General features: G+C 40.3%; 1 protein-coding gene across 2 annotated transcripts in view; it reads left to right on the plus strand.

The window, feature by feature from the left end:
- Nucleotides 1–4,301: 4,301 nt before the first annotated feature.
- Map3k7 (mitogen-activated protein kinase kinase kinase 7) overlaps nt 4,302–25,318 on the plus strand; it is a 62,174-nt gene continuing 41,157 nt past the window's right edge. Inside the window, exons 1-6 of one of the 2 annotated variants that reach the window (XM_038347607.2) lie at nt 4,302–4,485; nt 17,534–17,644; nt 19,862–19,927; nt 20,832–20,877; nt 22,181–22,319; nt 24,556–24,680. In XM_038347607.2, the coding sequence (XP_038203535.1) occupies nt 4,366–4,485; nt 17,534–17,644; nt 19,862–19,927; nt 20,832–20,877; nt 22,181–22,319; nt 24,556–24,680 (607 nt within the window). In that variant the 5' untranslated portion in view covers nt 4,302–4,365. The remainder of the gene's footprint in view (nt 4,486–17,533; nt 17,645–19,861; nt 19,928–20,831; nt 20,878–22,180; nt 22,320–24,555; nt 24,681–25,318) is intronic. The other variant, XM_038347606.2, reaches the window with a different exon arrangement.

Raw genomic sequence — 25,318 nt, forward strand, 5'->3', positions numbered from 1 at the left:
GCACAGACAGCAGCTCTGTGGGGTTCTGGGGAAGCAGAGGATGGTGGGAAATGGACCACTTATGAGCAAAAATGCAAAGTGGATCTCTCTGCCTTGCAGGTCTCAGGCCTTCCAATCCCATACCCTGACTGTGTTTTTGGCTAGGGTGGGGAGTGTTGTTTGTTGAAATAATGAAGAGTAGGTGGCATCATTAAAGTAGAAAGTTTCAATTTGTGAATCCCTGGGGCTGTGTGAGATGAAACACCCTTACTTATCCCTGAAAATGAAGCCAAATTGCTTCCAGAATTTCCTCTGAGAAAGATCATCTAAAGCAGCTATTGACATTTTAGCCCGGGAAATAAGACATTTAATTAATGTGTTTTAAACAGAGAGTACTATTTCCATGAGGATTGTTCCTTTTAAAGCGTGTTTTCACCTGTGTGGCATTCTACCTGTAAAAAAGATGGTGTTGAGCTACAGGATGACGCTTCAGCTAATCTGGGAAGCTTAGAAACTAAACCAGTTAGTTAAAAATACCACTAAGGTCAGAGTTAATAGTGTTATTAATCTTAGACAGCAACCTATGGAAAAAACCTAAATAGTATTAGTGTTTGGAGAGAAGACCTGGTTTAACTTCGGAAACTCTAGGAAGAGAGAGTCTCTTAAACTGACTACTAACATAGCAGAGCTACCTGCTAGGAAAGAAAGCATTTTTAAAACTCTCAAACGTTTTAAAAGCAAACTTTCATTACAAACTGGTACGCTAGCTACTTATCAATTTCATCTACTTATTAAGTCTTCTCCAATGATGTTATAAAAAATTGGTTAACTCAGCCTCTGTATGTAAAATAAATTAACATGGTATTGATAAGGAACTATGCTCATTCACTTTCTATAAAGTGTCTACTGAACCTGAGGTAGTGCTCTAAATCCTGCTCAACAGGTGTTCTAGTGTTTCCTTTTGTTGTTGTGATAAAACACTTTGATCAAAAGCAATTTAGGGGAGGAAAGAGTTTAAATGGCCTATACTTCCAGGTCACAATGCACCACTGAGGAATACATTGTGGGAAGGGAAGTCAGGGCGAGAATCCAGAGATAAGAACCAAAGACAGGTGCTTTTTCTGGTAAGCTCTGCTCTCTGGCTCATACTTAGCTAGCTCTCTTGTGCAGTTCAGGAACACCTGCCCAGGAAGTGGCACTACTCACAGTGGGCTGGGCTCTCCTACATTAATCAAGACAATCCCTCACAGACCAATTTATAAAGGCAATTGCTCAATGCAGAAATTTTTTAGGGGAGTCTAGGCTGTGTCAATTAGACAGTTAATGCTAACTAGAACAATAAGGTTAAGAAGATTGGGACAGAAAACAAACCAGGAACAAAATTAAAAATGTTAGATTGCTAACTATGTAGAAATAAACAGTAATGGATAGAAAGTGAACGGTTGGGAGCTGAAGAAAATATGACATCATTATCTCTGAAGTAGTAATTGGGCTGATACCCAAATGATAAGACAGACATTCCTGGTAATTTAGGAAATCGGAAACCCAAGTTATGAATACCTGACCTATAGCCAGTCAGCACATGGTAACTGAAATAAAACACAAACAAACAACAACAACAACAAAAAGAGATTTAACATTTGTGGGGACCAGAGCAAGAGTACAAGAAGAGGCCGACATACTAAATGTCTGAAAATTATACTTTCCAAATCAAAGATAACATACTAGTTAAAGAAACATGTTCTATCCTCCTACCTTAATAAAATCCTCTTCCCCAGAATATGGTAGTCTAAGCAAAGCTATCCTCTAATCCCTGTGCCCTTCCTCGGGCTTCAAACTACACCACAAGGGACTTGACACATCCCAGATGTGGGAACCCCAAACTGTTCATCCAAACTCACACATACACATTCTTCTCCAGCCACTTATCAGCCTAAGCCAGACTCCACTGTCAAGTGTAAGCCGGTCAGCAGTTAAGCTACCCCATGATAACAGATTCTCCGGATCACCAGGACTTAGTGTCTGTGACCGACAACGGTTCCCACCATTATCACACCCCAAGGAAAGAAAATATGAAACTAATAATTATTGCAGGATTAATTAATTTTATGTATCAGCCACTCTTCTAATTTTTCATAATCCATTGAGGTTAATATTACATAGGCATATTAAGGTTGAAAGTTTAATTTATTCAAGATATGTGGTAGAACTGGGATAAGAGATACTAGAACCTGTGCTTTAAGCTAAAAGACATGCATCCTAAGAGCAACTAATTAGCACTTTTCTTCAAAACATAGGAAAACTAAAAATATTCCAGAGAAAGTAAAATTACTAACAAACCAAAATAGCTTTTCCCTCAACAATTCCTTAACATTAGACTTAAGCACATGATGTTCATTTCAGTAATGTTTATAACTAGAAAAGACAGCAGATAATTGGATAACGATCCATGAATACCCTGCCTTCTTAGTTTCCACATTTCTCAGTTCCAAAGACCCACTGTTGTGGAATATTAGCTTAAGATGTGTTACATTCGTTTATGCTGTGGAACATTTAATGATGCAAAGATGTGTTGCATTCTTTTATGTTGCATTTGTTTAACTCTGTAAAACTATTTTATTTTGCCTGTCTAAAACACTTGGTTGGTCTAAAAAAGAGCTGAACGGCCAATAGCTAGGCAGGAGAGGGATAGTCTCCATTAGTAAATTAGGATTTAGCATCCTCTGGAGTTCATCCTTGGGCACTAAATCTAACTCCAGTGTTCCTGCTGGTTTTGGATCAAATCAACTAAAATTAAACACCTAGCTTAAACTAAAAATTTTGCTGGTCACACAACATGGATAATATTATCCATAGGGTACTCCAATCTAACTTGTGAGACTCAAACTTGAATTGCAAAGCTACTGATGAGTATTTTATGAAACATATAGTAGCATTAAGGCAGGAAAAGGTTAAACTATGGGGACATAAAGCAAAGGAGCCCCTCACTCAGAAATTGAAGCTTGCCACCGGGCTAAAGAAAATCAAGAACTCCAGTAGAACTAACACTTGCTATAAAGATTGTCAACATAAAGGCAACATTCCATTATATAAAGATATTTTATGAGTTAGCAGTGAACCTTGCTTAGGTTCAAGCCTCTATACCCTTCAAGGAAGGCCTTCGTCCTTTCATAGATATTTTCTGGGAATCTCACAAAACAAAGAGTGTTAACTTCGTTTCCAGTGAAGCCACCCTAACTCAAGCAACCCTGGAATCTGAAATTTTGCCTGCATCAATGGTAATCTTGTTAGGTCCTCTTCACAAACACCTTGTGAGCTTACTTAAACTCCTTACAGGCCTTCAAAGGTCATCAAAATCCTGTTCATAAACATTGTAAGGACAGCGAAGTATGAATCTTCCAGCTTTGCTTCACACTGGCTTCTCTTAGAATTTTTTTTTCCTTGTTGTGTCTAAGGGTCCAGCTTTGCACGAGGGGGAAGTCACTCAAACTCTTGGGGCTGTTGTGGGCCACAGTCTCAGTAGCTGAACAAAGTTAAACAATTTTAATTGCCTTACGACTTGTGTGAAATTTTGTCTGTCTGACACCACAATGTTAACTTCAATCAGTGAGCACTCCTACTCCACGGTGTTACTCAGGATGCTCGCACTAACTGCTTTTTCTTCGAATCCCTCACAGGCTTAGGAGTTAGAGCAAAGGAACAGGCACAGTGCCGCAAAAGCCCACAGCGCGGAAACATTTTGGCCAAGCTTGAAAGTTTCTTCAACAGCTGACGAGCGAAACTGAAAATCAAGAGGCGCCCAAAGAACACGACGCGAACGCCACCCTGCCTGTCTGCAGACCGCTCAGAACAGAGGCGGGGAAGGCACGACGCAGCTCCAAAAAATAAGCCAAAAGCTACAGAGTTTATCTTTCCCGCTGCTTCCTGCGGGACCAACCGGACGGGATTCTGCCTCGCTCCGCGCCAGTTCCGTGCGCGCACTTTCATTGCGTCACCGCGCCAGGTATCGCGGTACCACCCCGCCGCCGAGGCCCTTGCACAAAAGTCTCGCGAAACTTGTCCCACGGGCCCACGGCTCCACGCTCGCCCTCGCCCACTCCGCCCCGAAGCCCGCGCTGCTCTCTCGGTCCAAGTCACAAAACTCCCCCCGTCCGCTTCCTCCAGCGTCGCCTCCTTCCACCCAGTTCCGAGTCCAAACCGGAACTGGAAGTCTGGTGGGCGGGGCCCGCCGACGGAAAGCGCTGAGGAGCCGGAGCCGGGACTCGGCTGTGGCCCCGGTCGGTCCCGCGCCACGGAGCGCCCGGCGGCGGGGCGGCGCGGCTCGGGGCTGAAGGGCGGCGGGCGGGCCGGTGGGCGGGCGCGGCCCCCCGGGCGCCGCGGGGCATCATGTCGACAGCCTCCGCCGCCTCGTCCTCCTCCTCGTCTTCTGCCAGTGAGATGATCGAAGCGCCATCGCAGGTCCTCAACTTCGAAGAGATCGACTACAAGGAGATCGAGGTGGAAGAGGTGAGCGAGGCCGGGCCCTGCAGCCCCCGCGCCGCTGTGCGGGGTCGGGGAACGGGAGGCGGCGGCTTCGGGATGGGCTTCACGTTTGTCTTTGGATCTGTGACTCTAGACCTGCTTACATACGTGGTTCGATTATCCGTAAATAGGTCGCGCGAAGTTTGGCGGCTGCAGAGTTTCGGTTCCCTGGTCGTGGTGTTAAAGGCCAAGATTGCGTGTGTGTGACTTCTGGTGTGGTGTGTGAGACCAAAGGATGCTCGGGACAGGCTGGTAAAGAGACCGTCTCCCGGCGCTTTCCGCGCTCCGGGATTCTTCTCTCTCGGATACCATAGAGTAGTTGTGTCCCTTGTTGTGGTAATGTAGATGAATTCCATTCTTCAGTGACATGAGGCTGTTATGAAGAGACGTTTGAAATGAGCTACGAAAGTGGCACATTCTGAAGAGGCAAGTAATGATTATGGTGACTGCCAGACTCTAACACTACACCAGAAGTCGCTGTTGAAAAACCGAATAAGTGGAATCTTCAGTTGGAATTTCAGAACAGACGTTTCCGAGTGTCTTCAGCACCTCACCTATTTTCAGTTCCACAGTGGTGTCAGTTTTAAGAATCTTCATATTTAGAAAAGAAAAACTGTGTGTGTGTATTTAAAATGCAGCTTAGAACTCTTTAAAACTTTGGTTAGAAATACCTTTGTGCATTTCCTATGACTTTTTCCTATTTGTAAGCACTTTGTGTTTTCTACAACATACTGTGTGATTTATGAGAATCCAGACTGAGTTGCCTTTAAGTTTGTTTTTTTTTAACCAGTGTAGTAAGGAGTTAAAAGTTTCAAGCTAATTAACACTCAACAAACACATTTTTACCTTAGATGATTGCTAAGTCCTTTCTCTTTAGCACGAAGAGTAACTTTAGAGATCCCGTGTTCATTGAGACTATGGCAATCTTACAAGTGTGGTAGGAAGGGCAAGGTTTAAGACAAGAAGGTTCAGTGTGTAGGAGAGGCCACTGTGTGACTTGGTTTCCCTCTGCTCCCTGAATGTTGGTTTCCTTTGCTGTAAGATGGGAGTAATCGCTATTCTATCAGCGTGACAAACCCAGCTAAGCAGTGGGAGCAGAAAACCCAGCATAGTATCTGACATATTGTTAGGAAATAAGGTTCCTGAGAAGGGTGACCTGCTTTAAGGTCACGTGCTAAAAGAAGGCCTGTTTGGGAAGAGGAAAACATTCTGTATGTGGGCTTTTCCCCCCTTGTGAAGCTAAGTTAAATTCCTTTTTTCAGAAGCGGGTAGTTGATCCAGCTTTCATGGATAACATTCTTTTTTAAGACTAAAAACTTCAGTGAGTCATTATGCAAGAATTGCAGTTTTTAAATAAGCATTTACATGTACCCAGGCGAATTGCTGTGCTTGTAGACTACAAATTGTTATGTAATAATAACTCGTACTTCGTGGTCCACCACTTGTTTCCACACACTTACTGGGCGTGCTTCTTTATTGCACGGTACTCCTTAAAGCTCTCATATTCTTGCTTCATTGAGGCCTGCAAGTTGCTGAGGGAGACAGTAATCAGTTTGATGTTCTCAACCCAAAGCTGGTATAGTTTTGAAATTTGTTTCATTTTAGTGCCTAGTTTATTTTCATATTCTTGATTTAATTCAGGCCTTTCTGATGTCAAAAGCATTACATAATTTCGATTATAGTCCTCATTTGAGCATATTGTATAGTCAGTGGTGCACCTTGGGCACTCGGTAGCTGTTTTTCAATTTACATTCCACCTCTAGTTTAAATCATAAATAGAAAAAGAGAAAGATGACCCAATGCAGAAACAATCTTACATTGCTTTCAGTGTTTTATATGGACAACTATATCACCTTTTAAATTAAGAAAATAGTGGCTTGGGGTGTAACTCAGAATTCTTGCCCACCATGCTTGAGGTTCTGGCTTCAGTCCCAGCACACAAACAGCAAGATAAGAGATCCACATAATTAATATCTCAATAATAGTACAATGGAGTCAGCATTACACAAATATAATTAGAAGCTGTGGTTTAAGAAAACAATCTAGCTATAGACCAGATGTGGACTCATTTAGTAGATACGCATTTCTGAGACAACAGATGCTTTTCATCATTGCATTCTTAGTAATATGGCTCTTTCAAAATTTAACTGCTGCCAAATTATATCAGTTCTGTGCCTCCAAAATCTACGTGGGTACTTAATTTTTTTAAAAAAAGTCAGTTTTTAACCTTGTACTTGAGCAAAAAGAATTAACTGTAGACTGCATTGAGGGTGGGATGGTTAAAAAATGTGGCTTGGTGAAAAATATATTGAGTATATAGAAAATTAGGTGCTGTATTGATTATGCCAGACTATATTTAGGCAGGTCATTCATTTTGGAATCCTGTAATTTGTCTCTTAAATACTGACAGATTGGATGAGATCATTAGATGTCTATTCCAACTGTAAAATAAAATACATGTGTTCTCTTGTTCTCTACAGTACATTTAGAAGTTCTTTTTTTAGTATTTTTATGGTTTATTTAACTATTTTATGTGCTTTGGTGTGAATGTGTCGGATCCCCTGCAACTGGATCTTCAGAGAGTTGTGAGCTGCCATGTGGGTGCTAGGAATTGAACCCGGGTCCTCTGGAAGAGCAGTCAGTGCTCTTAACCACTGAGCCATATCTCTAGCCCCCATTTAGAAGTTCTTAGACAGTCATAATCGTCCTAAGAAATGGAGTTGGGTAGACAGACCTCATTTCATAGATACTGACTCATGGTTATAAGTTTGGTTTGCCAAAAGCTGCATCTCTAAGTCAGTGGCAGAGCTAGGAATTTGAAGTTTCTCAGTCGTGAGTCCTTTGTTCTTTCCTCTAGATTTAGAATGTCACTGCAGTACTCCATAGTGGAACTCTATTCTAGGAATGAAGATACAAAATACTGATTTCCTTCATAGGAGTTGGTCCTCTGCAGCCAACATTTTCTTCTCTGTGCAGTGTGCTGAGGCTCAATGGAAGAATCCTAGAGTTAGTTACATTTCCGGAATCATGTCAGAGTTGGAGATGTGATATAGCTCAAGCATATAAGCTATAACTTGACAGTTGGCAAATCACAGCATCTCCAGTAAGTGGAGACAGAATTGAAACTAGGTGCAATATAAATTCACATTCGTTGGTTCAAAATATCACTAGTGAATAATTGTCTTTGCACTTATTCCTCTGCCTTTGAGCTCTTCCTCCAAAGCATCACATGACTGGTTTCTTCTCACCATTCAAGTCCCACCTCAAATGTTTCTTCCCTAGAGAAGCTTTTGCCAAGCAGCTTGGGACTTTGTTATTTTTGTTCTCCTTTGTGACACTTACCTGTAATTGAATGACATTTCTAATCCTAGCACATAGTACCTAAAGGTTCTCTAAGTATTTGTTGAACCAGTAAATGAAATTATCACAGCAAATTATGAGAATTAAATGCACATCTGATTTTCTTATATTTAGTAAACCAAGGGTTAATTTACATAATTTGCCTAAGGTAGCACTTATACAGGCAATGAGATCTGACTCTTCCCAGTCTTGATGCCCTTCTTCCCCATTATAAGTAGCAAATATTTAGCAGGGGTATAAGACCCTATGAAGAGCCAAGTGCTGTGAGTGAGTCAGTCATTGGTGAACTTCACTTAAGTAGACTGACTGTATTTATAGGGTTACTCTGTCAAGGTTTCCCAGAGTGGTGAGTACAGTTAAGGATATTGGACATGTAAATCACTCTTTATGTGTGTCCTTAAGTTTTATTGGAGAGACACAGAAAAGGTTTTGCTTTTAAAGCTAAAATATACTGGGATAAGTCTGTGTATCAAGAACTTTAGCAGTGGCTATAAACTATTAGGCAACTGATTCAGGAGGAGAGCCTAAAATTATAGGGCTTGAATAAACTGAGTCTTTGGTTGTTAGTGGGTGGTTATGGAAATCCAAAGATAATCAGTACGTTCTTGTGTGTGAAACTGGTGGCCACTGGGTGCAATAGAAATCCGGAATGGCTAAAATAATAATGTTGGGTGCTGACATTATTTACGTGTCATACACATGTAGCTGAACAAATAATCCGAGCATATCATTTAAAGGAAAGGCTCATTAAGTGGGTCAGGTGTGGTATTCGCAGCTTTTACATTGCTGTGATAAAATATCACGACCAAAAACAACTTGAAGAGGGGTTGATTCTGGCTTACAGTTCTAGAGAGTTAGATGTGACAGGGGAGACATTCTGTGGCAGGCTTTAAAAGACTGGAAGAGCAGAACAAGCAAAGCTCCACTTTTCTGTTATCAAGCCCGTCTTGTCAGCAGCTCTGCTCCGTGACAGTTTATTAATAGATAGTGAGGCTCCGAAGAGTTGGAGACGCCACGTCCTAACTAATGAACTTAGGATCTACACTTGTTCTGTCTTGTTCCCGATTTCTTGTCAGAACGATAGCACCATAGTGGGGGCTCCATTCACTCAGTGCATAGGACAGAGCCAGGCCAAACTAAATAAAATGGAGACAATGAACATGAGTCATCTCACGTTAAGAGCAGAAGAGTGTACAACCCTTTCCATTAGTTTAGTTTAGGCATCTAGTGGTTGGTTTTTAATCTTATTTGGATGAAGGAAAGGCGTAATGTCTAATACTTGAGGAATTGGACTGTCTGTGTGCATGTTCACATCTTTGTAGGTGCACCTGTATACACGTTTGTAGGATCCAGAAGACAGACAACACAGGTCTTCCTCCAGTGCCAACAACCCTCCTTTAAGACATGATCTCCTGCTGTCCTGAAACTTACTGAGTGACTAGCCTGGCTGGCCAGTGAACCCCGGGGACCTGCCCATTTTTGCCTCCCCAGTGCTGGAATTATGCATTTCACTATACCAGATGTATTAAATTTAGATTCTAGGTCTGATCTTGGGCCCTTATACTTGTGGAGTAAATGCTTTACCAACTGAGCTATTTCCCCAGCCAAAGAAATTAATATTTTAATTGTTTTTTTTTATTTTCTTTAGTAGTAATTACATGGTGATATTGTATATATCATCTCTCATTGACTTACTAAGAATTAAATTTGAACTTGCTTTTTGAAGCTAAATTAATAGTTTGAAAACCAAAAGAGCTAAACCACAGGGGGGAAAAATGCATACAAGAGAATCTAAAACATTTTAATTTAGAAAGAAATGCTTTTAAAATCAATGTCTTTATATTTTTCTATTCTGGTTTTACAAAGAAGAGATTATGAAATATACCTGAAATTTATTTGCAGGCTCATCATTTTTAATAAACATGTATGGTGGCATAGGTATTTGCAGCTTTGACATGTTCTCTTTTCTATATTGTTAAGAAAATTGTTTTTTGTAGAAAATGTGTTCATGCCGGGCGGTGGTGGCGCACGCCTTTAATCCCAGCACTCGGGAGGCAGAGGCAGGTGGATCTCTGTGAGTTCGAGACCAGCCTGGTCTACAAGAGCTAGTTCCAGGACAGGCTCCAAAGCCACAGAGAAACCCTGTCTCGAAAAACAAAACAAAACAAAACAAAACAAAAAAAAAAAAGTGTTCATGATAGTATAGAAATTAAAATTGATTTTAATTTTAATTAAATTGCTATGTTATTCAGTTATGAATACAGCCTGCATAGGTTCCCCTTATTTGTGAACTTGAACTAGAAGTGAGGTAGCACATAAAGTATGACTTACTGTTGTCTGTCTCCCTCAGTTTATCACGGTATCTCAAGGGTTACCTGTGTTCCACTCTGTGAGTTGCTAGCTGCAATTTGTAACATTGACTTGCCCTTCTAACAGTGGAAATAATGTTCTTTTATGTTTGGGGTTTGCTTTTTCATAGTCTAGGCAGGCAAGTTTCTCGCATAAAGATCTGACATTTTATATTCTCGATTAATACAAAAATAAAATTTGCTACCAATAAACTTATTTTTTAATTCTTCCAGTTGTAAAAATTTCCTCCAACAGCAAAGTGGGTTTTTTTGTTTCATTTTTATTTATGTATTTATTTATTTATTTTTGCATTATCGGTCTGAGAGAGACAGAGTGGACTTCCTTTTATCATTTTACATTTACTTTTATGTGTAGAATTCTTCCTGCATATATGTCTGTGTACCAGATAGGTGCCTGGTGCCCACGGCAGTGAGAAGGGGGCATCAGTTCCCCTAAGACTGGAGTTATAGACGGTTGTGAGCCTCCATGTGGGTTCTGGAAATGAAGCCTAAGCCCTTCTGTTAGCCATCTCTCCATCCCTGGAAGTACACTGTCTTAACTAAGGAGTCCTGTAATGGGAATAGTCTACATGTTGTTTTGATCATTTCCTGGTGATAAGACAAAACTTGTTCTGCTTTGGTATGTTGTAGGATGTGTGGCCCATTATAGAACATGTGAAGATAGTGTGTTAATTCAATGAAAGAGTCAGTGACTTTAACTTGTAGTTTTTTACTAACATCTGATTAAGATGCAAGTTGTAATAAACTCTTTCCAAATAAAACTCTAGAATGTGAGGATTGGATTAGAGTAGATAACACAGTCTTTAAATCATCTTAAGGTCAACGGAAGTGTGATATGCTGGAAGTAAGGGACAGATAATGGAGTCAGTATTTAAATATTTTTTTTGTCCACAAGTGCACACATGCACACCACAGAACACATGTAGAGATTAAAAAAAAACAACTTTCAGGAGTTCATTCTTGCCTTTCATTTTGTTTGAGACTGTCTTTTTTTCTTCTACTGCTGTGCTGCATAGTTCTAGACAATTCTTTTCCTTCTGCTTCCCATCTCCCTCTAGGAGTGCTGGGATTGCATTATTATTTATGCCAATGCATCTAGCTTTTTGTGTGGCTTCCAAGCTTGAACTTGAGTTGGCCAAAAAGATGTCTCATTGGGTAAAAGCACTAGCCATGCAAGCCTCAAGTTGATACTTGACACGCTAGATCTTTGTAGTCCCTGTAGTACTGTCTTAGTTACTTTTCTAAACTTAGAAGAATGTATTGGAGACATTGCTTACAGTTTCAAAGTGTGAGTCCATGACCATTATGGCAGGAAACAGTGGCAAGCAAACAGGCAGGCATGGTACTGGAGAAGAAGCTGAGGGATTACATCTTTATGGACAAGTTGAAGAGAAACTTTTGAAACCTCAACCCCACCCCACCCCACTCCAAATGACACACTTTCTCCAACAAGGCCACACCCTCTCTAAAGAGTTCCACCAACTAGGGACCAAGTCTTCAAATTTATGAGCCTATGGAAGCCATTCTCATGCAAACCACCACATTCCAACCTCTGGTCCCCACAGACTTGTAGGCATATCATAATGCAAAATGCATTTAATCCAACTTCAAAAGTCCCAATGGTCTTTCACAGTCTCAACACTTAAACCATTTTAAAGCCCAACCCAATGTCACCTCTGATAGTCCAGGCAATCTCTTAACTATAAACCCCTGTTCAAAAGCAGATTACCTATTTCCAACATACAGTGGCATGGAATATAACCATTGCAAAAGAGAGGAAAAGGGACATAGTGAGGAAATTCTGGAACAAAACATGACTAAAACCCAGCAGGGCAAACTTTGTGTTTGATGTCAAAGGGCTTCTTAGGTGGCTCTTCCAACCTCCTACTCTTTCTTGGACTGTCTCCGCTCCGTTTCCATTTTTCTCCTCAGCAGCCATCACACAGCTCTGGCATCTCTGACATCCTAGGGTCTCCATCACAATAGAGGCTACACTTTTCACAGCTTTGTGCAGAAGCCTCTCTAGGCCTCCATGCAGGGACTCCCCTGCCACACACCTGTTGTTAGTGGCTTTCCAGAGGATGATTCTACAACCTCTTGACAGCTGTCAGGTTTTGCTCCAGACTTGGGCTAGAACCTGGCCCCCTCCAGATTTGCATACACTTTGATTTGTTGATGTTTTTCTTTGTTGATTATCATTTTCTTAGCTTTAGAAGATGTCTTAGGCATTTAATTTTTGGTAGTCACAGAATTAGCTGAGTAGGGCCTTACCTACTCAGTAGGACACCACTCTATTTCATTCCTAATCAGACCTCTCCTTATCTCTTTCATTACAAACCACGCCTCCAACATTGTATTTCCTGGTACTCTTTTTTTTTTTCTAGTCAAACTATGCATTTTGTATTTCTTTTTGCCCGGCTTGCTCTTTTTCATTGTGAATCTGATTAAGAGAGGTCACTAGTAACTACACAGCTGAGTCAATACTAGACAGTCTTCAATTTAACCTCAAGCAGATTCTTAGAATAAAGGCTAGCCAGCCGCATGCTTTGCCAGAATATCACAAGAATGGCCGTTTATAAAAGAATGAGTTTATTGGATGATGGCTTAGTTTTAGAGGGTGAGTCCATCGTGGCAGGAAACTTGACAGCAGGCAAGTGTAGCTCTGGAGCAGTAGCTCAACACCTATAGCTTAGCCACAAGTTTGAGGCAGAGACAGAGACTGAGACTGAGACTGGGCCTGGCTGGGGCTTTGGAAACCTCAAAGCCTACCCCTGTGATGACACAACTCCTCCAACAAGGCCACACCTCCTAATCCTTCCAGACAGTTCCACCAACTAAGGACTAAGGACCAAGCATTCAAATATAGGAACTTAAAGGTCTAGGCTGTTCTCATTTAAACCACCGCAAGTGTCTACACTTGTGAAGGCAGTTGACAGTATATTCTGAGCTTGGGCAAACACCTGGGTGGGAAGATGATTTGGGGATATAGTCATGAGATTAGAGCACAAATGGAGGGGACAGTGTAGGCAGCAAAGACAAAGCCTGAGAAGTAGTAGGATCTAAGAGTGGACGCGGGAAAGAGCTGGGGAGGAGACTAGGATGGCATTGTTCTCAATTGGTTTCTAATGATTAACATTTCGGTTTCTAATTTTTGGTTATTATAGACAAACAAATGCCTTTCATACCTGGCAGATTGTTTGAATTTATTCCAGAAGTTAAAATGCTGTGTCAAAATGATCACGCTTGTTTACATGTTCCTTGGTCCATATTACTGTCATCTGGACAGATCATCTAAGGTGATTTATTCATGCCTGGCAGAGTAGTGCCCCTGACTGCTGGGACCTCAGTTGGACTCTCAGCAAATGCCCAGCCATTCTCCATGTGGCCTTTCTGTATCTAGTGGGCATTTATCTCATGATGTTGGGTTCTAAGAGGAAGGAAATGGAAGCTGCTAAAGCTTCTTGAGCCCTGGTTCTAAAGATTCCTGAGCATCCATTATACTGCTGATAAAAGCCATTCTTGCCAGACTTAACTCAAGGGAAGAAGCTGTGAACTTTTCAGTAGGGAACTGGTGACATACAAGGACAGTGAAGACTGAAGCAGCCATCTAGGGAGACTCCTCCCCTTTATGTGCAAACTTCTGTTATCCCAATCACTTTGTTTATGAAAGGGTGGAGTCCTTTTAAAAATCGCTTCTCCGCAGTTAACCTGTTGAATATGACACTTCAAAAAAACATATGATTGCTAGTTGTGGCATGTTTTCTACTTCTGACAGGCTTCTTCCAGTTTGATGTTGTCAATTTAGCTAAACGACATTCAGTTCTCCCATTTCTGCTGTAAAAAAAAAAAAACAAAAACAAAAAATAGCATCTGTTTTTCTGATATACTAGGTACTCAAGAAATGTTCTGGAAGTAAAATGCAGTTTGCAGTTTTACCACTAAAGAAAGACCTTTCTTCCTGCTTGCTGACTCGGTCTTCCCTTGACTGCTATCCTTCCTCAGAAATTCAGCTGCAGGTTGCATTGTTTGTGATCAGCTGTCATTCCGTTTCAGGTCTCAGCACTCCCTCAGTAGCCTCTTCCTTGTGGTCAGACTTTAATTTCACTTATCCTGCTCCTTTTGCAAGACTTTCTGAGTCATTTCCATGTTCAACTGGGACCAGAGAAACCTGGGGAAGGGCCTGTATATGTCATCCTTGCCCCTGTTGTTCTGCCTTTGTAGCTGCCCATGGTTATGGAGCACGTTCCATGAGGCTGTCTGCCCCAGTAATCTAAGGGAGGAGTGTGGATGGAGAAGGTTTGCACTGCTTCTTCCCGTTGAATCTCCAAATCTCTAAGCCTGTCGTGGAAAGGGGGGTTGGTGAGGTCTGTAGAATCTATTGTTAGTGCTTGCCTTTGGCATTCTTAAGTGCTAGAAAAAAAATCTAAGTGCTATTATTATGTAGCCTTGGATTTCTTTCCCACCTTGCTTTTCATCTCACAAAAAGTCAGTTCTTACATAGTTTCTTCTTTTTAATCCTGATGTCTAATTTTTACTCCTAATAATGCCATATGAGAAAATGAAATAAAATGATTTTTTAAGTGCTGGCTCCACACTTGTAAACCGACTCCTGTGAAATCACGAAGTTACTTCTACCAGCTGTTTCAGTTACCGCACACAACTCTGACACGTTACCTTTCTCTATTATTTAGGAACTGTTACTTAACTGTGCATGAGAGGTAATTTATGACTCAAATGAGGATGGAGATTTCTTGAGGCCATGGGTTCTCATATGAATGTGACTGTTTCAGATTGCTTTGTAAAATTGATTTCTCAAAGCTTAAGAGAGTTTGTTATGTATCCATTTGCTCACACTTGGTTCCCATGGTTTTAAGTTGACAGCACAGTCATTTTATCACTAGGTGGCACTTGTGGATCACAGTCATACATACTCAACACAATTATGACAAGTATATAATCCACAAATACAGGTAACATTTGGGATCTGACATCCTTTAGAATACTAAATACTAGTCTGTTTGGTTCATCTGTGGGTATATGGTTGGAATGTATTAAATTGCTTTATAATCATTCATTCATGGCTAATGTCAATAGGTAGGCTGATCTGTGTGTATCATCTTAGTTTATTATGATCGTGAAGTTGAAACCTTGTAGGACCTGTTTGCTGCTAATTTTCTATGAGAAATATGAGTACTTCAGTCCCTTACACTAATACACACCCAACTCTGAGCACTTGATGTTTATGGAAGTGCCTGATTCTATGACCTCTATAGATAACTTAACTTAGGAATTCCGTAGATAATCACTAAGGAAAATAGAAGCATCTCCACTTTACTGCCAAGAAAAAATGTATCTTGCAGTCAGGTACCTAGCCGTAAGAGTGAGTGCATGGGCAGACACATTCACACTCGAGCTAATTCCCCAGTCTTGTTAAAGTAACTGGATTGTGAGTATAAATCACCAGTGTTGTTTTCTTTTCTTGTTGAGGCTTGGAGAACAAGACAGTGGGTTCTCAGTGCCCAGGACAAGGGAATGAAAAAAAGTCCAAATGAGTCTGGCTTACTTGGGACTTTGCCTAGAGGCTGCCTGGTTACCTTTAAGCTGAGTATAGCTCATACATGCTGTAGGTTTCAGATCCTACCTCTGAATACTTTCTTACTGTGTGCTATGGGTAAATTGTAATCCTGTGACTGCTTACCTTAAAATGGAACAGGATTCGATGTGCTAATGCATGAAAAATACACCAAACTGCACCTATCTTATGAACATTGAGTATGAGAAATATTCACATTGCTTTATATAACTTAGGGAATAGAATTGGAGCCGTGGCTAGATTGTCCATGCGCCCCAGGTTACAGCTTTGGCCCTAGTGTAGTTCCCCTTATTTCCTCTGTGAAGTGATCCCATGTAAATTTTTAAAAACAACCATTTGATCATTCTAGCTTCAGTCAGCTTTCTTGTTGAGGAGTTTTACATAAATTTGTCTAAAATGAAGTGCTCACCAAGGGACCATGTAACTGATTTCTGGTGTTGGAACCACTGTCATTCTATTGGGCTGGGATGCCTGTCATTCATTAACTGTGCTTTACTGTTTGTTTCCAGTGTAGACTTGAGAGAGTAAGTTTGCTTGTTTAAAGCTACATGTTTTATGTGTAACACGAGGAAAACATTAGCACCTCCTCTTGAGTCTATGTTAAGAGGGATGTGGACAAAGCAGTCTCCCAGTGCCCACTAGTAGAAACTATATAAACATGTATTATGAGTGGAGATGGAGTTTTGCCTAAGACAAGGACTTTGCCCCACACTTAGATACATAGAAGGGAGATTGGTGATGATGGTGCTTAACTGGCACCCTTCATAGTAACAGTCTAAACGTTTTGATCAGACAGATATCAAACTAATTTTTAGTTTTGTTTTCTTTTGTTTTTAAAAATACTTGAAAAAAATCCAAGTACAGCTTGACAGCAATGTGCTCACATAATAGCCATTAGTTTTAGCAATAATAATGGCATATGGTTGATCTTTATTTCAGAACATTTTTAAAAGTAATGTTATTTACCTGTCATAAAATTCACCCGTGTGAAGTATGATTTAATGATTTTTGCAAATTTACCCAGTTGTCAGCCCTCACAGTTAACTTTCAAACATGTCATCACCTTGGCAGGATGCCCAATACCCATTTACATTAATTCCAGTTTTCATCCTTATCCCCAGGCAGCCACTGCTCCTCACTCTCTCTAGATTTTCTCATAGGTATTTTATAAATGAACCTTGAAATATGTAGTATCAAGGGTCAAGGGTTTTTTTTACTTAGCATAATATTTTTGAAGTTCATCCATGTTGTTGCATATAACCATATTTGTTTTTTTCCTTCCTAACAATATTTCGTGTACAGATAATAACACATTGTGTGGGCACTTCATAGTGATGCTTTTATCTATATATCTTTAGTCTTTCTCCCTCTGTTCCCTACCCATATTTGGTATTTGAAAGCTGCCTTAATTTCTTAAAATGTCATATGTCCTTTGTTATCTTTCCTTTTGTGAGCCACTTCTCTACTCACTCATCTTGCCTTTAATTTTCTACCATGATTACAGAACTCCTTTACGTCTTCTTGTATTTTTTGGTTTTGCTTGAGAATGAAGAGGTTTATTTCTGAGATTAAAACAGCATTTCATCCTCAGTTTTATGAAAATCCAGATAGTGATGGTTTCTAAACCTTTGATGAGGCTAAAAAATTGCCTGTCTCATACTGAACTGGGCCTGCTTCTGATTTTGGGGCTTTTGTTTGTTTGTTTACTAAGGTGGTCGGAAGAGGAGCCTTTGGAGTAGTTTGCAAAGCTAAGTGGAGAGCAAAAGATGTTGCTATTAAACAGATAGAAAGTGAATCTGAGAGGAAGGCTTTCATTGTGGAGGTAAGCTGCGATGTCCTTTCTGTCCAGTCATTCTGCACCAGAGATACTCTCGTCTTAAGGTGATAAAAGACATTGTGTCTCAGTCTTCATGGTTCTGTGTACGTGAACCTCAGCAATTTGATTGAACTGAAGGTAGTACCATATATGGATGGAATATGTTTTCCATCCACGCACTCCAAATCTGTTTCAAGGTATTGTATTTTAATTTTGAAATGGTATTCTTTCCCATTACCTAAAATGAAGACTCTTAGAATGTTGTAGGAATAACACACCTTTCTAGTGAGAGACTACTGCCACTTCAGGAGTAATAGAGGAAAAGGTCTTTACTGACACCCGAAGAGGAGCTGGCGTCAAATGGAAGGCTTTGACTATCTTATACACACAGTAGGTTTTCACGTTTCACACATGCTATCACCCTTAAAGGTCCAGCCCCAGGTTATATTTTGAACTATTTAAACAAAGACAGGGGACTGCAAGTCTGGCCACTTATGTAGATGGCAGATTTATACAGAACCAGAATTATTTTAAGTACACTAGTGTTTTTCTTTTCAAATAGTTGTTGTCAGGGTCTTCTTGCCCATCTGGCAGAATTATGTTTTCTCAAGAAGAGATCTGATGGCTTTATGGCAGCCCACGACTAACATTGGTTGTTACCCTGAGCTGCCCCCTGAACTGCCTGTTTGAGGCATGTTTTTTGTGGATGAGCCTAACGGCTGGTGAATCCTGGTCAACAAACGTTTACATCCAGCATTGTAAATTTTATCTCCAGCAGGCTGGTTAACATACTATTTATCTTCGGGGTATTTTGGAGGCAGTGATCCTTTAGCTAAATTCTACTTTGTGTGATTCCTGTCTCCTAAGCAAGTCTGTTGGTAAACCCTTTATGCGTTTCTTCTGCATAACAGACTTTTGTGAAGTAAATATATTGTTCTCTTGTTTTCATTGCTTCTTTATGATTTGGCTCTAGTCTGCTGGGTCAGTTGTTACTAGTCTCTAGCTTGTCAGCTTCCAAAATTGTATCCTGTTATCTCATTTCAGGATAAATTCATCATCCTTCTGAGTTTATGCCTTTTTATTGTTTAACAACAATATTATTGTTTAACCTACTTTATAACATTCAGAGAAAACAGGAATAAATGCTTGAATAATGTGCTTTATGAAGTTCAATGTTGAGTTTTGCCGAGATGGAATCTATTTATGTGCATAAATGCATAATAGTTTCTATTATGACAAAAATTCATGACTATCAGCTGTAAAGAAAACTGTCCAGTGTCATATGATAGGAAGGTTAAGAGACTTAGTGAGCCTTGCCTGAGCTAGTAGCATGTGACTTAGCTCCAGCAAAGAGGACAAGGGAGGGAGGAAAAGCAAGACGCTGTTTTGTGAGAAAGGTACATTGTAGAGATTTGCATTGTGGGACGGGGAAATTACTTCAGCCTCAGTGTAATTACTGGCTCAGGGAAGATTAAAACCAGAAGTTGGAATGTCAGTCTTTCCCAGAAAGGCCCCTCCCTCATTTGTGCTAGAGTTTGACTTGGGCTTTACTCTGAATTGAAACTAGAGCCTAAGGCATGCTAGCAAATATTGTACAGCTGAGTGATAACACCCCTTCCCCAACTGTCTGCAGTAACTCTAAGAGAGAAAAAGGAATTGGGGGCCGCTATTCAGAAAGAGTGTGTATTTCGTGTTAGATAAACTGAAGTTCCAATCCTGACTGTGGAATCTTTAACAGCTGTTTTATTCTCTCTGGAACTTAACTTCGAGGTGTCAGACTTAAAATGGAAGTAATAGTACCTAGCTTTCAGAGTCAAGAAATCCAGGAGCACATACAGAGTAGGTAAATCCGTCACCTGTATCTCTAATGAAAGTAACACAGCTTCTGGTGTGGGTAATGTGGTCAGTGCCATATCAGGGATAATGCTCTGACCTTTGGCAGCTAGTTTCCTCTCTGTTTATCCTGACTTGTTCTTCACTCCCATTATAGCGCTTTGTGCATGCTTTAATGATTTCTCTCTTAATATATTTGACAATGTCTGTGTTCCCACTTGAACTGTAGGACAGGGATTCCAGGCAGGCACTGGGGATTTCCATAGTGCTTGCACCTGCTAAACAGGAGTTACTGTAAACAGATGTTCTGTATGACAATAAGATTTGAACAGCATGGTAAAATAAGTACTCACAAATTAACACTTTTTAAGAACCTGTAATTTGTTACAGCTCCGGCAGTTGTCAAGAGTGAACCATCCTAATATTGTAAAGTTGTATGGAGCCTGCTTGAATCCAGTAAGTGTCTCTCCTGTTATTATCTGTAATCCTACAGGAAACAATGTGGCAAGTATGGACAGTTTATATACTATATGGAGCTGTTCCCTTCTGCTCTATCTTAGCTTTATTTCTGAAAATGTCACACTTCCTGCATTTCATTTGCTTCTAGTCTTCTAACACAGCAGTATTTTGACAGAGTTGTGTCAGGTACCTGTTAGTCTTGGGGACACCATTTTATAAAGCTCCTTCATCTTGAGTAAATAACAACAGTCCTCAAAACTAATTTAGTTTCCAGAACTAAAGTACTTTGTTTCTAAATTCTTTCCTTCCCCTACTATGGACCCCAGTAATTGCTGGCCAAGAGAGATCACCTGACATTCCTCATGTTACCACTCATCTATGTCCTTAGCTAACCTGACCGTGGCCAGTGAGGGACCACAGAAGGAAACTTTTCAGTCCCCCCCCCCTTTCCTTTTTTCTGCCCTGTGACTCCCACAGCCTGTAAGCAAGCCCTGGGCTCTTCCCATACTAGATCCCATGTGAATAAAAGCCTCTTCCGTCACGGACTAGTGTGTACCTCTCTCTGTTCTCCTCTACGAACTGCATTGTCAGTAACTCACCTTATTATTAGACACTATGCCCTAGAACATGTCTTTATTGGCACTGGAGAAGGTCCTCGAAAGGTCTTGTGATTCTATTTTGGTCCCCAAAGTCCTGTGATCCACTTTGACATGTTCTCTACTCTTAACAGGCACCTAGAAGACAAGTTCTTAGATCACATGTATCTGTTCCTTCTGTTGGTGTAATTCTCATAGTAGTGGCCAGAGGAATCATTTTCAGAGTAGTGAGACAGTTGAACAAAGTTATGTGCAGGGAGGGCCCAACGTTGTCACTCCAGGTAATTCTGGCATGTGTCCTTTAGGTGTGTCTTGTGATGGAGTATGCTGAAGGAGGCTCTTTGTACAATGGTGAGTAGCAGCCACACCTGCTTTTAGCTAGTAGATTGAAACAACTGGAGAGCTTTTAATAAAAACTAATTTACCTATTTCTCACAATTTGCCATCAGAGTTCACAGAGTTAATTTTGTTGTTTGGGCTAAGTACTTAGGGCCAGAAAGATACTATAACATTTATATACATTTTTTCGAGTTAACAATATTTTTGTTATGTCCAAAGCCTAAAGTAACAGTTGCTTTTTTAAAGATTTTAAAATATGTTCAGACATTTTTTCTATCCTTTTAGTTTTGAGCCTTCATTTTAGAACTCTAACTATACATCATTTCACCGTGATTTGTTTTGTGTTCTTTTCAAAACATAAAATGATGGAAACTCACTTCAAAGAACATTTTAAATTGTTACTTTCTATTATTATAATGTCTTAGTTACTTTCCTATTATAACCATGACCAAGGCAACTTATTAAAGAAAGTGTTTAACTGGGCTTGAGTTCCAAAGGGTGTGGCATTGTGACAGCAAGCATGTTTTCTGGGGCAACTGAGAACTCCCATCTTTATCTGAAAGCAGGAGGCAGAGAGCACACTGGGCATGGCTGAGTCTTGAGATCTCAAAGCCTGCCTCCATCGGCATGCTTCCTCCTCCTAATCCTTCCCAAACAGTTCCATGATATAGAGGCCAAAGTTCTGTGCTGGCTCTTCTCATTCAAACCCACACAGTTGCCATGAAAGAGAACTTTTGTGCTGGTATTACCTTTGTGGAACAGAGCTCTCGTCCTAAAAGTACCAATCTCATATATTCATGAGCTGTCCCTGTAAGCTTTCTAAAATTGACAGCATTTGCTTTTAAGTTACCATTATTTTACACAAACATTTAGTTCCGTTCACTAAGTGTGTTCTTCATTGTTAATTTGTGTAGGTACTATTATCTAATTTTATTTGAGAGAGCTGTTAGTTTTTAGCTACAATGCACAGTGCAGTTGTGAGCGTCTGGCACAGCCGTCCTATTTCACTGTTCCTCTAGTCCTCATAATGATAGGACTGCTCATCATGTATGCGATTGTGTGACAGATACTCAATTTTAAAAAGTATAGTAGTGCTTATTAATTTTATTCGAGCAACTATATGGGAGTTAACCACTAAAATGTCTTAAATATGCTGTTGTTCTTTTTATCTAGAAAAGGCTTAGAAGCAGGACTAAAATATTGTAAGAGAATATTCACTTGTGTGTTCTGATGATACTTATGGTGCTTGCATTTATATTGTTTCATGTTATGTGCAATAAAGTTCCTTTTAGTTTGTTGTGCCTTTCTCTTGCAGTGCTGCATGGTGCCGAACCATTGCCTTATTACACTGCTGCCCATGCCATGAGTTGGTGTTTACAGTGTTCCCAAGGAGTGGCTTATCTGCACAGCATGCAGCCCAAAGCTCTAATTCACCGGGACCTCAAGCCTCCAAAGTAAGTTTTAATGGTGTGACACTGGCTTCTCCCTGTAGTGTGAATTCTAATTGCTCTAATTTCCCAGAGATATTAGGGGGCAAAAGCTGAAAGATTGGAGTAGCCAGCTACTAGTTCTTACCTCCACAAAATCCTCAGACCTAATGGGATTTCCTGTCTCTACAAGTCCTTAGACTGAGTTCCTGTCTCTTCCGGCCTTATATTTCTCTCTCCGCCCAGCCATATCCCTTCCCATCTCCACCTCCCTAGTGCTAGGATTAAAGGTGTGAGCCACCACCGCCTGGCTGTTTCTCTTTTAGACTGGATCCATTTCATGTAGCTCAGGCTAGCCTTGAACTCAACAGGGATCCATCTGCCTCTGTCTCCCAATTTCTGGGATTAAAGGTGTGTGCCACTACTGTCTGACCTCTGTGGCTAACTAGTGACTAGCTCCGCACTCTGATCATCAGGCAAGCTTTATTTGTTGGATCACAAACAAAATATTACATCTCCCTTCTTGCCACCCCCAATTCAAGGTAATTGTCATTCTTGACTTTTCCTTTTTATTTACATGATTGTTTTTTACTTAAAGTTTATCATCTAGCTGTTTATCTAAACTTATACGTTAGAATGCTGTCTGTGGGGGATGTTTTTATTAACTCCAATTTTACATTATAATAATTAAAATCTGTTAGCCTGGAAGTCCCATTTTGTACTTGCAGTATATAAAATAGCTCCTGCATAGTTTTCTGAGAGGAGAGACAAGTCTGACTTACTGTTCTGCTGCATTCCTAACAGGAGCAGGGTCTGCGCATGGTAGACACTGCAGGACTGTGCAGTGATGTTCTTGTTCTTAGAGAGGGAGCGGAAGCATTTCTGAATCTGGGTAGAGACACAGATAGCCCAGATTTCTCCATAGTGAGTGAGACTCCTGACACTTAAAGAGCCTTTAAAAGATAGAATGAGAATCTAAACAAGCATAGTAAGACAGAAATTTTGTTAATTACATACGTACAAAAGTTGAAATATAACAAAATTGTTTGGTAGTATAGCATTGTGAATAATGACTTATCTGCTTATTATAATCACATCGAATACAAGAGAATTTCTTAGATCTCTAGTTAAAGTAGAATATTGCATATAAGAAGTTAATAAGGTGTATAATTAGAAGTTTTCATTTGCTTTCTGTTGAATAGTTACTACAGTGTGATTATGCACATTTTATGACATATCTCTTTCTTTTTTAATTTCATTTTACATTCCAACCACAGTTTTCCTTCCCACTTCTCCTCCTGACCCCCCTTGCCTCCCCCAGCCTACCCCCCCCACTCCTCCCAAAGGGTAAGGCCTCCCATGGAGAATCAACAAAGCCTGGCACCTTAAGTTGAGGCAGGACTAAGTTCTTACACCCTGCATCAAGGCTGAGTGAATGGGCTCCAAAAACCAGCGCATGCACCAGAAATAGATCCTGGTCCCACTGTCAAGGGCCCCTCAGATTGACCAAGCTACACATCTCTATTTCTGTTTGTTATCAAAAGTAAAATTTTTAGGTAAAAGGATACTCTCTGGTAGTTGTATTTGAATTTTGAGTCATAGCACTTTAGACAGCTGAAGTTCTGAAACATACAAGATTCATTCCCCATGCCCACCCATACACATTCTAAATTCAGAAATGGTTTTGAGATTAAACATTGAGAAATATCTTCAAAATAAACACATAAAATAAGAACCATTGGCCCATAATCATAACTCAGTGATAGAACATTTATCTGGCATACACAGCTCCATGGTTCAACTTCTTATACTGCAAAAGCAAATAAACTATTGGTTTCCTTCTGTATTGATCTATTTTACTTTATCTCCAGTTAGATTATTTGTTTTATTGTGTGCTGCTGTTCTTTCAGGATAAATGTTTGTGATTAAACTTCCACTCCAGGACACCTAAGTGCCTCACTATAGAAAGGTTTTCAACCTGTGTCTAACTTAGCCAAAGGGACACTTGGTCAGGAAATGTCACGGAACTAAAGATAAGACATCAAAATTTGAATATGATGGTCTCCCTGAATTCTCTACATTAATTTTTTCTGATATTCCTCTAAACTCTACACTGTTAGGCCATTACAGTGTCCAAGTAACATTTTATAGAAGTTTACTGATAGCGTTCGTCTAACTTAGCTTTTTTCTAGTTCTATGTTTATCTCTTCTTTACTCTAAAATCAAATACTGACTTTGTGATTTTTGAATTTTTTTACAATAGCTTGCTGCTGGTTGCAGGAGGGACAGTTCTGAAAATCTGCGATTTTGGTACAGCTTGTGATATCCAGACACACATGACCAATAATAAAGGGAGCGCTGCTTGGATGGCTCCTGAAGTATTTGAAGGTACAGCCACAGAGCAAGATACAGCCGACTATCTGCCTTGATTCCTGTAAATCCAGGATGCATTTTAACATATATATAGTGTACTTCTGAATAGTACATAAGAGGGTCTTAAGAGAATAGAGCCTTAGATCCCAGATTTTATGGAAGAATTTAAATTGGCGTTTTCTGTGCAGATTGACACGTGTACAACCAGTCCTCACTGTTCACAGGTTGCATAATGGGGAAGTTGTCTATGTGCCAATCTTTAGTGAGATGCTTTCACAGCTGTCCAGACATAAGATCCTCATAACAACAGAACACATTTTGAGTCATGCCCAGCACTCTCCAAGGTTGTTTACCTGATAAGGTAAATAAGGGACCCCTTTGCAGTTTATTCAGATCCATGTTCTCCCTTTTGTTGGTGGTCATGGTGGTTTTACTGTTTACACTATCCCCAGGAGTAGAGCTGCCTAAGCACAAGAAGGCTTTGAATATGTGAGGTACATACAAACACATATTAGGGGTGTTCTCTCGGACATGCTCTAGAGTGACAGAGTCTGACACTAGTTACCTGTGGAGGGTTAGGTGAATACACACATAAGACAAGGTCTTATATTGGTTAACTGACAAAATTGTCGTGAACAAAGACACATAGTCCT

Source organism: Arvicola amphibius, chromosome 11, assembly GCF_903992535.2.
Source record: "Arvicola amphibius chromosome 11, mArvAmp1.2, whole genome shotgun sequence".
NCBI lineage: Eukaryota > Metazoa > Chordata > Mammalia > Rodentia > Cricetidae > Arvicola > Arvicola amphibius.